This window comes from Physeter macrocephalus, chromosome 11 (assembly GCF_002837175.3).
Source record: "Physeter macrocephalus isolate SW-GA chromosome 11, ASM283717v5, whole genome shotgun sequence".
NCBI classification, from domain to species: Eukaryota; Metazoa; Chordata; class Mammalia; order Artiodactyla; family Physeteridae; genus Physeter; species Physeter macrocephalus.
Genome location: NC_041224.1, coordinates 60176682 through 60192004, shown reverse-complemented (window position 1 = coordinate 60192004; position 15323 = coordinate 60176682). Strand labels below are relative to the sequence as shown.

The window sequence follows — 15323 nt, the reverse complement described above, 5'->3', positions numbered from 1 at the left end:
GGCCGTGGACCGGTACTGGTCTGCGGCCCGGGCGTTGGGGACCCCTGCTGTACCCTGTATGTCCCCGCCCCCACCCATGTCCCACCACCCTCTATTTCTGAGTCTTTGCTCATCCTCCCACAGTGATCTCTCTCTTTTATAAGTGCCCTTTTCACATACTGTTTGAATCATCAAATTCATATATCATATGCCTTCTTATTCTCTAACGGTACGCTTGGTACAACTTATGTCACTCATGACGTGGCCACATATAATGCCATGTTTCCTATTTTGCCCACGTCTTATGTGGATTTCAGAGTGGCGCCACTGTACCTGGCTAACTGCATGGAAAGCGCTCAGTAAATACAGGTTGATTAATTGAAAGTACTCAGTTTCAGAAAAAGCCTTCACTGGCATAGACCAGAAGTTGGCAAACTTTTTCCATAAACTGCCAGATAGTAAATATTTTTCGCTTTGTCGGCCATATGGTCTCTGGTACAACTGTCACAACTACTCCACTCTGCCACTGTAGCACTAAAGCAGTCATAGACAATATATAAATAAATGGGTATGGCCATGTTCCAACAAATCTTTCCTTTTTTTTAATTTAATTTTTTACTTTGAAATACTTATTAATTAACAAGAAGTTGAAAAGCATATATACAGGGAGGTTTTGTGCACCCTTCACTCAGTTCCCCCAGTGGTAGTACTATAATACAATATCACGATACCTCAGGCAGGGATGAAAACCTGTAACAGAATAATAAATGTTATTTCCACCTTCCCCAACTCCCAACCTCTGATCTCACACCAGTTAGGTAAGTCATGGCCAACAAGAGCCTGCTGAATTGAGCCAAGCTCACTATCAGGCTATCACACTCTTTGCTTCCTAGGTATCTTATGCTTTTTACAGCTTGAACTGTAAAGTTGATGACTAGAATATACTCACCCAAGAAGCAAAGCAATTTTAGCTCTGCCAATCTGAGCTAACGCTTCATAATTTTAATCCCCACATTTTCAATTAAGAGATGGATGCATCACATTCATCCATAAACAAAAAGGAAAAAGTAATTTCTTTAATGTACGCCTGGGAAAGACAACTGTAATCTGGATTTGTACATTCAAACATATTGCAATTTAATTATCAGAGCAATTTAGAGCTACTATGAACATGATGGGGAGTGGAAAAGTTGTTTCATTTTTTGTTTGTTTCAAATCACAGTGTTCCGTATTTTTTCAAAGACTGAAATCATGGCATTTGGCATAGTTTTGTTAATTGTAAAGGTGGCTCACCAATCTCAGATAACCTAGTAGAGCCAAGAAGCCAAGAAGGTGATTAAGTTTGGAAAAATAGGTATGATGACTTCAGAGATTAATTTTTTGTCACATTACCTAGAAAAATGAGAAAGAATGAATTTTCTTTAAAAACAATGCAAGGCAAAAATTAACTGTTCTGGTATCTCAATTAAAAAATCCTTTGTAGTGTTCTGAGAATAAGATCCAGGGTTCCATCCATATTAACATTCTTTTACCAAGAAAATATATGAACAAAGAATACTGAGAAAAAGATCCAGGGTTCTACCCATACTTCATTTAATTCTTATAAAGACTAGGAGAAGTGAAATGGACTACCTGAATAAATCTAGAACCCTCAGCAAAAAACTAAACTTAAGATGTTAAAGTAAAACTTTGCTCCAAAAATACTAAATAAGTTTCCTGCTTGTCTCCTCCCAGCCCCCCACTCTTGAAGTGATTGTGGACGTCAATAAATAAAAGCAATTTTATGGGGACTTCCCTGGTGGTGCAGTGGTTAAGAATCCACCTGCCAATGCAGGGGACACGCGTTCGATCCCTGGTCTGGGAAGATTGCAAATGCCGCGGAGCAACTAAGCCCATGTGCCACAACTACTGAGCCTGAGCTCTAGAGCCCTCGTGCAGCAACTACTGAAGCCCGCACGCCTAGAGTCTATGCTCCACAACAAGAGAAGCCACTGCAGTGAGAAGCCCGTGCACCCATACGGAATCTAAAAAAAAAAAAAGGTTCTGAAGAACCTAGGGGCAGGACAGGGATAAAGACACAGATGTAGAGAATGGACTTGAGGACACGGGGAGGGGGAAGGGTAGGCTGGAACGAAGTGAGAGAGTGGCACTGACATATATACACTACCAAATGCAAAACAGATAGCTAGAGGGAAGCAGCTGCATAGCACAGGGAGACCAGCTCGGTGCTTTGTGACCACCTAGAGGGGTGGGATAGGGAGGGTGGGAGGGAGACACAAGAGGGAGGGGATATGGGGATATATGTATACATACAGCTGATTCACTTTGTTATACAGCAGGAACTAACACAACAATGTAAAGCAATTATACTCCAGTAAAGATGTTAAAACAAAAGGGGTTAGGGAGGACTGACTAAACTGAGATATTTAATAGCTATTGTAAAATATGTGTGCTATTTTCCTTGCAGTAAAAAAAAATTAATTTAATTTAATTTAAAAAATGATAAAAAAAAAAATAGTCCGTGCACCGCAACGAAGAGTAGCCCCCACTTGCCACAACTAGAGAAAGCCTGCACGCAGCAATAAAGACCCAACACAGCCAAAAAAAAAAAAAAAAAGCAATTTTTTTTTCTTCGGTACGTGGGCCTCTCACTGTTGTGGCCTCTCCCATTTGTGGGGCGCAGGCTCAGCGGCCATGGCTCACGGGCCCAACCGCTCTGCGGCATGTGGGATCTTCCCAGACCGGGGCACGAACCTGTGTCCCCTTGCATTGGCAGGCAGACTCTCAACCATTGGGCCACCAGGGAAGCGCCCCAAAAAAGCAATTTTATGGACACAAATAACTTCCCTTACTTAAAAGGAAGGAAGAAGAAACGGGTCAAAGCCAAGTCCACACTGGTATTTGAAACAGTTCTATGCTTCTACCTTTTATTCCTGGTAAATTTATTTCAGAGGGACCAAGTAAGTTGTCTTATAATAGGTATGAACACAAGTAAACAGAATATAGATATACAAGTTCGACACAGAATTGTCTGCTAAATCTTTACATTCAGAGGATCAGATCATAAGTAATAATTTACAATCAGATCCATAAGTAATAATTTAATTTTTAATTAATAATTTAATTTTGAGCTGCTGTCAAAGCATGCTTATTCCTGGAAAAAACAGTTGATCTTATTGACTGACATTCTGGTATACTTTAGTGTTAATTAAATAAGCAATGAGGCAAAGTAGCCAATGTGCTATAAGATACAATTTTTCTATAGGATTATACTTCAAAATGATTTTATACTCAAATCAACCAGTTAAGTGAATAAAGTCAGAGAAGTTGGTAGCTCCTGTATAAACCCTAATATCTTTTAGGAAGATTTAAAAATCCAATCATGACTGGATTGACTTTGTAATTTATGATCTGTTAGGCTAAAGCTGTGGAATTAATTCAAGAATTATACATTACCAAGTACATAAAGATGTTGGTTTTAAATGTTATTTTTGCATAAGTTTACTTACCGCCATATAAGCATTTGTTCCAACATACGTCTTGGCTATAGAATTCACCAGCTATGAGACAAAACAGTCTTTCAGAACAATATAAAGATAATGTGGAAATAAAATGGGCAATTATTCCTCATTTAACTTACAATCATTTCTATAAATCAACTAAAAATTATGTAAAAAGGAACAAATTTATCTACAAAGGCATTAAAAATGATTAAATCTCTTTTCTTTTGAATGTGATTTCCAACTTAAACAAGCATAGCATTACAGTTTATAGCAGATAACCTTAAACAATTCACTTAAGCAGGATGCTTATCGCTTTAAGTACCCCAAACCGCCTGATATAAAAAGTCAGTTTGAAGTAGAATTTGAACACACTCATTTTTTAGTCAGATGGTCAAGATGTGAATGAAGCCTCATGCATTACTAGAATGAAACGAACACTAAATACGCTAGAGGGATGGATAACAGACTTTGACAACTCATAATACAATGATGACCTTCGCTTTGGTCTTCGTGTTTGGCTGGGAGTAAATGTGGCTGCAATTCAAATCAACATCACAGCACGCTCATGGGTCACTATCACCAGGGTTCTCAGGGGAGGCCCAAAATGGAAATTAATTAAAATTTGTGCTGCACATTGTAATGGCCCTCCACCATTGTTGCTCCCAATATTAATTTTTATTGTGGGCCAGTTGGGCTCCCCAGGCACAGCTCCCACTCTGCCCTCCCTTTTGTCTGGCCCAAACACTTTCATATCAAAGCTGCATATCAATGAAGTTTGCTATTCGTAAGTAGTAATTACAATATCAGCAGTTTTGACTGTCATTAAACAATGAACAATCATATTCTGATGAAGGAAACTCGCTCAGAGATTAAAAATGAATAACACAATCCCAGCCAACGAGAAGATGCAGGGTTCTGTTTGTCTGGCAGCTAGGTGATTTTTCAATCCAGAGAGTAGAATGAAAATAGAAAGTGGATGTTACAGAGAAGAAAGCAGATTGGCAGGAAAAACAGACCTACCTGAGTGCTAACTCCAAAATCACACAGCTTCACTTGTCCTCTTGTGTTTACTAGCATATTAGAGGGCTTCACATCTAAAAAGGGACCAGAAAAATCCATGTCACCAATTCCATATCTACAGTGCTTGTTCTAAAAACAGCACACATGCACACCATACCATATTGCAGAAGTGACATCATCTGTTCAACCTAGAATTCTAAGCACAAATTTAACGCAAAGCATTTTACCTGGAGGCAAAATGTAAGGTCCTAACTCCCTCACTTCCAACCATTTCTGGTTTCTATAGAAGCAAGGGTTTATTTACTTCACATTAAAGTCAAATAAAATCTTGGCTTCCAACAACAGTAAATACACCCAATATCCTACTCCAGCTTTCAGGAAAAGTAGATAAGAAAATGTAAGCTTCCTGCAAAGAATTTGTACAGAAAGGCTTAGTTCTGCTCTCAAAGTGAAACTGCTCCTCCCACCTAAGGAGCAGTAAGGCCAAAGGGAAGCCAGCAAGGAAAAAAGTCATTCATATGTTTGCTGGTAACAGGTGATATCTGGTTGAAACAACGAGAACATGAATGCAGTTCTGCTATTTCGTGCTACTTCAGATAATCCTCAGAAATTGATCTAAAAGGTGTGTAAATGTGTGTGCATGCGTGCACTTATCAGTCTTTGTTTCATTTATCCTTCTCTTCCCTTACATCATTTCGACTGTTGTTAGAGTTAACAAAAGAACTGGCACAGCTTTTGCCAAGGCAGTCTGCTAAATAATGACACAAAGCGTTTCTGTGAAGCATCGTCAGTGACAACAATGGGTCTTTTCAGGAATTCAAGGAGCCCACAAAAAACCATCCAAGCAGGATAAGAGCACACCACTTTTGATGGTACAGAACAGCCCCTGCTTCAATGCTTCATCTTCAGTGGCGAACGTGGTCAACAACAGACAACTTGTTATATTTAATACAGCATATAACCTTAATTACCCCAAAACTAAACAGAAGACTCATAATTTTTAAGTAACATCTAAAAAAAAATCTGTGAGTTAATCTCACTCCGTCCCTCCACCCTGCAAAAAGTACCTTACCAAAAGTAGGTACTTAATTCAAACTTCAAGTTCAAACTCAGTAACCAACGATTATTGAACCCTACCCACCATATGACAGGCAACATGACAGGCATTTTCTCATACATGTGCTCATTTGGTGTTGCCTGATGGATACTAGAATGTAAACTCCACGAAGGCAGGGACTTTGTCTCTTTTATTGACTACTATATCCCAGTCCCTGAAGAGAGCCAGGCATACGGTATATGCTTAATAAGTATTTGTTGAATAGATGAGAATAAATTAATGGAAACCATGAACACATAGTATTATTTTGTTAATGATACTGCTGTGATCAGGGGTTAGCTGTAGAACACATCTCTGTAGCATGCCCTTTCAGGTAAAACACACTATATACTTCCTTTAGGGGGGGCTTTCTCTTTGAATACAGGTCAGTATGCCCAGGCAGGTGTAAGCTTCTTCAACCAACTGGTCTCTCTGCCTCCAGTTTTCCCCAATTTCAATATAAACCTTATACCACCATCATATTAAATATACTTTCACTCTATCACTTCTCTCCTTGAGGAGGAAGTAAAATATTCCCTGACCTCCCCTGCCAACCCCAGTGTGAACTCCTTAAGAATAGGGTTGTGCTTTCAAATATGCCTCAATAGTTTGCACAAAAAATATACATCATAGACAGCCACAGTAGACACTCAATAAATGTGTGCCGAACTGACAGAAATGTTAGGCTCTACAAAGCCTGGTCTTATTTTCCAAACCTAATTCTCATTATAAGCCTTCAACTTTGAATATTTTTCTTTTGGACAATCTTCTCTTTTATATACTGATACCCTTAAACAATTCTTAAGCCATACATCAGATGGAGATAGATAAAGAACAAATATTCTGAGTTCCTGGAAGAAGGCGCTACATGGAAATCACAAGGTATGGTAAAATGAACAAATCCTTAGCTTTAATCAGACACACATTTGACTTAAGTGTATCAACAGAGAAAGAATAAAACAACAAAATTTCTAGATTATATTCTAAAAGGCAAGGTGTAAATAAGAACTTTATGGCATTTTCAGCTCTCCAACATCTTTTTTTTACTTACATGTAATCCTACTGCATGACTTTGCACATTCATCTTTCAGCCTAGCTTTCAGGAATACTTTGTATAGGAAAGCAGTAGACATACAGCCATCCCCAAAACAACCTTTGTATTCCAACTAGACTGTTTTAGTCATTGTCTCAAAAGAAAGAAACAAATCCAAAACACCCCATTACTAAGCCTTTGTTCATGCTGTGTCCCTGACCCCAAACCACCTGGGTTTAAGAAACCCTTCCTTGATATTTTTTGACTGAATCCTGCTCATCCTTCAACTCAAGTACCCCATCTCCCCGTTGCCGTACCTACTCAGGCCATCAAAATCGCTGCTTCCTTTGAACTGCTAAAGCATTTACTGTCTGTACCATTTGGAACTGAGCATGTGACATATTTTTGCTAGTAACTACCACATTTACTGTTACAGGTATCACCAAGTAATAAGTTCACAGGGTAGGAATATGCTTTATACATTTTTGTATGTATCCTGTTGGAGCATATTAGCTTGCTCACTGGTAGATGGCTTTCTAAACAATAAATTTGCTAATATAAGTGTTCCAAACTCAGCAACATCATTTGAACATAAAAGACCCCTTTAAACAAAATCAGTGGATTCAGGCTAGAAGACAGAAGACTTGGATTTTCGTCTTTTGGGCCCTGCCACAAATGTGGCATATGACTTTGGACTAGGCATGTGACATTTTAGTTTTCACCTCTGTAGGGAGATAATAAAAGTTACTGTATCGATCTTTAAAAATTGTGGGGATTAGATGAGATAATGAATGTAAAATAGCTTTTAAACTGTCAAACACTCTATAAATATATTATTATTATCCACTGGCAATCAACAAAGCAACGAAAAGTGTTATATTTTGTTATGTTCAGAAAATAATTTCTGTGCTACTGCAATAAATTTAGGTTGTATCTGGGTAAAATACTAGTTAAAAGAAAATAATTTCAAAAGTCCAGTAAGTAGAATGATAAAACCAATTCAATGTTTATGAGGGGGCATATTTGCCAGACTGTATGTACTCATTCACCAACAAGGCCACTGAACTGTCTCCCTATTTCTACACCTGCTCTACTAGAGTCTGTCTTGAACACAGCAGCTAAAGTGCCCCTTTTAAAACCTAAATCAAACCATGTCATTTCTCTGCCTAAAACCTCCAAGGGCCTCCCAACTCAATGCAAAATGCAGCCCTCATGAAGGTTTCTAAGGTCTTCTCTGAACTGCCCCCCTACTACCTCTGTACTCTCATCCTTCCTACTCCTCTCCCTGCCCACTCTGCTTCATCTCACTGGCCTTCTTGCCAGGCATGCTCCCTGCTTGGTGGTTCCATGTAACTGGAATACTCTGCACCCATGTATACATGCATGGCCTGCTCCTTTACTTGTTTTTAGGTTTCTGCTCAAATGTTACCCTTTTAAGAGAAGGCTTCCTCAACCACCCACTATGAACAGCAATATCTTCCCACCCCCGATATTCCCTTTCCCTCTTCCCTGTTTCAATGCCCCTCGTAACACTTAGCACCATTGACACCCTATATTTGTACATGTATACATGTCCCTCTCAGTCCTCCCGTTTCGAAGGAAAGCTCCATGAATGCAGAGATGTGATCTGTTGTGTTCACTCCTATATCTAGAATAGTGCCTGGTATGGACTAGAAATGACATCTGTTGAACAGATGTTGGTGAATGAATATTTCCACTAAATAGATGGGCAAACATGTGCACCTGGTGAAGCATGAATTTGGCCTGAGAAGGAGCTCCATCTTTTCCCACTCAATGGCATATACTTCAGAATAAATACATTTCACTATTAATGAATACATTTGTGAATGATATTTTTCATTCTGAGAGGATCTATGGGCATTCAAAAATACTCAACAAATATTTACTGATGCCTTAGCATGTGCCAGATATGATAGTAGGTGCTGTGGAGAGAAGCATGAGTAAGACCCACCTCTGCCCTTCAGGAGAGTGTAGACCAAGGAACTGCTGGTAAATATTTTGACCAAAAATAGTGTACATGAGATTTCAGGATAATAACATTACTTATGTACAATCTAAATGGGATTTGCTTCCTATAATAAAAACGAGAGTTATATAACTAAATAGCTCCCAAGCCTGGCTGTGCATTTAAAAACAAAAACAAAAACCTTTTTTGGTTTTACCTCAGATCTGCTGATTCAGAAACCAATCTAAAACAGTCAGGTCTTCAGGTCAGCACTTAGAAAAGACCAACATAATGGGCTGTATTTCCCTCTGATTAAACTGCTGGCAAGTTCAGAATATCTGAAGAGAAATTTCATCTATTGTTTAACTTTACTTTTTAAAATCAATTTTATTCATTTAAAAAATCAATTTTATTGCAGTCATTTTGAATATATAGTTCAGTGACTTTGACAAACATATACATCCATATACCCACACCACAATCAAGATATGAAACATTTACATCACAGCAAAAGGTACTCTGTGCCCCTTTACAGTCAACTCCACCCTGACCTCTGGCAACTACTAATTGGTTTCTGTTATTTTTAGATGATTTTTGCCTTTTCTACATACATCATAAACCCCGTAATATGTTGTTATAATTTTTGCTTTAAAAAGTCTGATGATTAGTGTTCGGATGGTACCTCTCTGTCACTAATATTTAAAATGGATATTTTGCAGACAGTACGCAGCTGGGTCTTACTATTTCGACCAGTTTGACAATTTGTGCTCTTCACAGACCATTCACATTTAACGTAATTAGTGATTGAGTTCAACTCTACCATCCTACTATTTGTCCCATCTCTTAGTTCCTTTCTTCTTTCATTGCCTTCTTTTGGACTAGATGGGCTCTTTTTTAGCATTCCATTGATCTCTACTATTGACTTCTAAGCCAGAAGTTGGCAAACTTTTTCTGTAAAGAACCATATTTCAGGTGTTGAGAGTCACGTGGTTTTTATTGTAACTACTCTTTTTTTTTTTTTTTTTTCCTTCCGGTACGTGGGCCTCTCGTTGTGGCCTCTCCCGTTGCGGAGCACAGGCTCCGGACGCGCAGGCTCAGTGGTCATGGCTCACGGGCGTAGCCGCTCCGCGGCATGTGGCATCTTCCCGGACCCCGTGCCCCCTGCATCGGCAGACGGACTCTCAACCACTGCGCCACCAGGGAAGCCCCGTAACTACTCAATTTTGCCACTGTACTGCAGAAGCAATCATAGGCAATGTGGAAATAAATGGCACGGCTGTGTTCCAATAATCTTTGTTTACCAAAACAGGTAATGAGCCAAATTTGACCTGTGGGCTAAAATTTGCCAGCCCATTTGAAGGTTTGCTTTTTTTTTTTAACGGCTGTTCTAGGATTTACAATATGTTTCTTTAATGTTTCACTGTCTACTTTCAAATAATATTAGGGTATTTAATTTATAATGTAAGAACCTTAGAACAGTATGCTTCCATTTTCTTCCCTCCCATCCTCTGTGCTACTGTTATACATCTTTCCTCTACATATGTTGTAATTGCCACAATATGGTGTCTTTATTTTTGCTTTAAATCATTAAAAAAATTTTTAAAAATATATTTTATTGAAGTATAGTTGATTTACACTGTTAATTTCTGCTGTATGGCAAAATGATTCAGTTATACACATATATATATACACACACACATTCTTTTTCATATTCTTTTCCATTATGGTTTATCACAGGATATTGAATATAGTTCCCTGTGCTACACAGTAGGGCCTTGTTGTTTATCCATTCTATATATAATAGTTGACATCTGCTAATCCCAAACTCCCAATCCATCCCTCCCCCCCCCCCCCCCTCCTTGGAAAGCACAAGTCTGTCAGCGAGGGTCAATTCTTGATTTCCGCACATTTCTGTCATTCCTGACTCCTGGACATATGCTGGCCTGAGAGCTACAGTGCTCAGAAGGGTATGTGACATCCTTGGGACCCCAGGACGCAATGAAGGGCCCTGAGCCCCTTAGGAGAGGTAGCATGGCAAGGCTGATGCCAATGTCAGCACTACATGCCCCACAAACCTGTCAACTCCAGCACTTCCCGGGGAATGTGGGGTTGGGAGCAATGACTTTGGAGCTAGTGCAAGTGTGTCAGCTGTTGTAGTGAGTGAGTCAGTATATGAATGAGGTTTAGATCAGTGCTCAGTGAGTGAAAAATTTTTAAAAGGTCTTTTATATATCCACATGTATACACTATTCCTGGTGCTATTTATTCCTTTGTGTAGATCTAACAATCTATCTGGTATCATTTTCCTTCTGTCTAAACAACTTCCTTTAACACTTTTTATAATGCTGGTCTATTGGCAATAAATTCTCTCTGCTTTGTTTGCCTTAAAGTCTTTATTTAGCTGTTATTTTGGAAAAATATATTTACTGGACCTAGAATTCTGGATTTAAAGGTTTTTTGTTTTTTTCAACATTTTAACGTCTTCCCATTATCTTCTGGTTTGCATAGCTTCTGACAAGAAGTCCGCTGTCATTCTTATTTTTGTTCCTCTCTATTTAATGTATTATATTTATTCTGAATATTTTAAAGATTTTAAAAATCACTGGCTTTACATTTTTAATTTTGACGTACTTTGGTACAGTTTTGTGTATATCCTGGTTAGAGTGTGTTAGGCCTCCTAGATCTCTGGGTTTATGGGTTTCATCAAATTTGGAAAGTTTGGGAGCATTATTTCTTCAAATTATTCTTTGTTCCCTTTTCTTTCTCCTTTCCTTCTGAGACTCCAGTTACATATATATTCTAGACTTCTTGATACTGTCTCAAAGGTCACTGAGGCTGTGCTCATCTTTTTAGTCTTTTTTCTTTACAGTAATTTTAGATAATTTCTATATCTCTAACATCAAGATCACAAATCATTTCTTCTGTGGTGTCTAATCTACTGTTAATTCCATCAAGTGAAATTTTTACTTCAGATATTTTATTTTTCATATCTAGAAGTTCGACTTGGTTCTTTTTTCTGTCTTCTATCTCTCTCCTCATAATACTCATGTTTCCCATTAAATCCTTGAGTATATTTATCATAACTGTTCTAAAGTCCTTGTCTGCTAATGGGAGAGTCCCATTTCTACTGACTGATTGTTCTCCTGGTTATGGTCTTTCATCCATTATCAGAAGAAAGAAATTTTTTTCACATATTGATTTTTATTTAGATGCCAGGTATTCTGAATCTTATGTTGCTGAGCGAATTTGTTGTAATCCTTTAAAGAGTGCTAAACTTGATACTGGCAGGTAGTTAACTTACTTGCAGATAGCCAGATCATTTTGAGGCTTATTTTGGAATTTTTATTTATGGTAAGCCAGAGCAATCCCTACTCTAGGGCTAGTTAAGCCCCTCTATTAAAACATGACCCTTCTAAAGTCTCTCCTGAATGCCCCAAATGTATCCAAAAAGGTCTCTCTACTCTGGCTGGTTAGAATTTTTAAAATTCCCAATCTTGTGTAAGCTTTGAGAATTGTTTAGCTTACAGATCCCCAGAAATTTTCATTCCCAGACTAGCTTTGCAAGATTTCACCCTACAAAAGCAGAGGTGGATATTTGGCCAAAAATTCAAGGAAAGTCCCACACAAGTTCTTGAGCTCTTTCTTTTTGCACAGTTCCTGCATCTCTAGGACTCTGCTCTGTAAATTTTAGCCATTATGGCCTTCTTGACAGCCAGACTCTGTCTCTTCAGCTCAGTAAGATCTTTGGGCTCTGACTGGTTCCCCTTCCTTATGCTGCAGTCTGGAAATTGTCTCCAGGCTTAAAACCTGGGTGATCATAGGGCTCCCCTCATCTGTTTCCCTTCTCTTCAGGATCACAGTCCTGCACTGCTTGTTATCTAATACCTGAAAACAGATGTTTCATAAATTTTGTCTAGCTTCCTAGTTCTTTTTGGTGGAGGTTCCACAGCAGCGTTTCCTTCCTTGGTAGGAGTGGAACTATCCCTTTATTTTAAAATTCTTGTTTTTTTGTCTTTTGTTCACTGTTTACACCTCATATTGTAAGCTGCCTCAAATCCTTTTTTGAAATAAATAGGATATAATAAAGACTTTATTTAGTTAGACTAAATCTGAATTCATGTGACAGAATTTGAAGCAAATGGAATCCTTTTAAATGTTGGAATGAGGATCGTTCCTCTGATTTAAGTATCACTTTATCTGAATAAAATACTCCACCTTGTACCTGAGTTATCAACAGTCCTAGTATACAGCCACTGAACTTATCATTTCCATGTTTTCATTTAAAACATGGAAATTCTATAATTCTCAAGAACAGCTCCAGGAATACTAAAATGATTTTTGCTGTTGGTGGTTTTTTTTTTTTTTGGTTTGTTTTCAACTTCATTCCAAGCCAGAAACAAGAGAACAGATTAAGCAAGAAAGATTACTTTTAAGGAGACTTATATCTATGCTTATTTTAATGCAATCTCAAGTTATGGAAAACAAACAGCAACTGAGAGCATACAGCTTTTCATTCAGCTCACTTAAAAACATCAGAGCCATTCTTCTGTAAGTGAAGCACAGAAAAGATGAGTCATTAAAGTGACTGATTATAAATGGCAATCATCAGGGCAGACGTAAGTCATTTTGGTTTAATCAGGCCATTAATTATTACAGTTTATCAATTAGTTTTATTGAAGGCAAGGGGGCTTAAACAAATAGTAGGGCATTGATTTTAACTGAGACATTTTCTAAAAGAAAATACAAATGAGGTGTGTAGAATCTGAAATTATATATAGGTCCTCTTCATACCACTAAAAAGAAATAAGCTTCATCTAATGTAAACCATAAGCCTTTAGTGAAAAACCAAATTAACTCTAATCCCTTTGCATTATACATAATAACATGTTTTAGTGTTCCCTAATTTGAGGTTTGCTTTGTCCTGGCCAAGAGGTCAATATCATGTTGGAGAAAGTGAAATGAAGGTGCAATGTAAAGTGACCCATTTTTAATATCAGGTATTTCCTATCCTCTTTCATTAAAAAAAAATTTAGTCATTTTCTACAGACAGGATTTTATAGGAGTCAGTATAGATTCCCGTTGGCCATATCCTCTCGGAAAAAGCAGAGGTGACATGGAAAGTGCGTGTGTATGCACACATGGGTGCATGTGTGTGAAAGAGAGACTGTATGTGTGAGTGTATGATATATAAGATTAAGGATGATATCTGATCTTCCTACACTGACAAAAGTTGTCATGAAAATCAACTGAGACTGTGTGCTTAGCAGTGCCTGTCAAAGAGACAGTGCTCAATGAATTGTTGAATAAATAAAATAAATGGGAGAAACATTTCCTAAACTTGAATACACTATATATACTGGAAGCTATGCTTTGTAGAATCAGTAATGACAATGATGCTTACCTTAGAAAGTCAGGATGTGAACCATCTAATGTATTAGACCAGACCCAAATTTCATTATATGAGCTCTACCTGAAGGCAGGCTTCTTCCAGGAAGGCAAGTGCTATTCACAGAAGAGTTAACAATTATCCAATCACATGTATCTCCTGTCACAATACTTTCCAAATCCTTCAGTGAGATTTTACAGTAAGGTGGGCTTTTTAATGATATGTAATGAATATTTGACTTGTAGCAGTGACAGCCCATGTAGATAATAAGTAGTTATGATGCAGTTCCGTTTAATAATTTGAAGTGCTCAGAAGATTATTAGAAAAATATTAGGAAGTTGGAAAAAGGGAAGAACTTACAAGTGGGATATCAGTGTGATGCAGAAGATAATGGTAGGTGGTTTCTATAGGAAACTGTAACTAAATAAAAATCAACCCCTAAGTGTCTTTAAAAATTAAACATAAACTGACCATACAATACTTGTGGTCACTTTCCTATTTTAACTTTAATAAAGTATGAAATATCAGTTAATTACTGATACTCATCATATACTATGTATCAATAGTAAATGGTTATTTCTTCTCACAACTGATGTGTACTAGATGACTTGATTCACTGTGATTACAAATATCTAAAGAAAGATACATACCATACCCAGGTATCCACTCAAGAGACATGAAAACACAGAACCAAATAAAGACTTCTGTATGAAAGTAGCATTATTCTTTTTTAACATCTTCATTGGAGTATAATTGCTTTACAATGGTGTGTTAGTTTCTGCTTTATAACAAAGTGAATCAGTTATACATATACATATGTTCCCATATCTCTTCCCTCTTGCGTCTCCCTCCCTCCCACCCTCCCTATCCCACCCTGTAAGTGGTCACAAACCACCTAGCTGATCTCCCTGTGTTATGTGGCTGCTTCTCACTAGCTATTTTACGTTTGGTAGTGTATATATGTCCATGCCACTCTCTCACTTTGTCACAGCTTACCCTTCCCCCGCCCCTTTACGTCAAGTCCATGCTCAAGTAGGTCTGTGTCTTTATTCCCGTCTTACACCTAGGTTCTTCATAACCTTTTTTTCCCCCTTAGATTCCATATATGTGTGTTAGCATATGGTATTTGTTTCTCTCTTTCTGACTTACTTCACTCTGTATGTCAGACTCGAAGTCCATCCACCTCACTATAAATAACTCAATTTCGTTTATTTTGATGGCTGAGTAATATTCCATTGTATATATGTGCCAAGCATATATTGTTTCTAGATTTTTGGATGATGGCCAATCTCACTGGTGTGAGATGATATCTCATTGTAGTTTTGATTTGCATTTCTCTA

General features: G+C 37.9%; 1 protein-coding gene across 13 annotated transcripts in view; it reads right to left on the bottom strand.

Annotated features, from left to right (window-relative positions):
• MAP2K5 (mitogen-activated protein kinase kinase 5) overlaps nucleotides 1–15323 on the bottom strand; it is a 281510-nt gene that overhangs the window by 111882 nt on the left and 154305 nt on the right. For all 13 annotated transcript variants that reach the window (XM_055088056.1, XM_028494957.2, XM_055088057.1 and 10 more), the window contains 2 exons: nucleotides 4503–4576; nucleotides 3489–3539 (listed from right to left, as the gene is read on the bottom strand). In XM_055088056.1, coding sequence (XP_054944031.1) covers nucleotides 3489–3539; nucleotides 4503–4576 — 125 coding nt within the window. The remainder of the gene's footprint in view (nucleotides 1–3488; nucleotides 3540–4502; nucleotides 4577–15323) is intronic.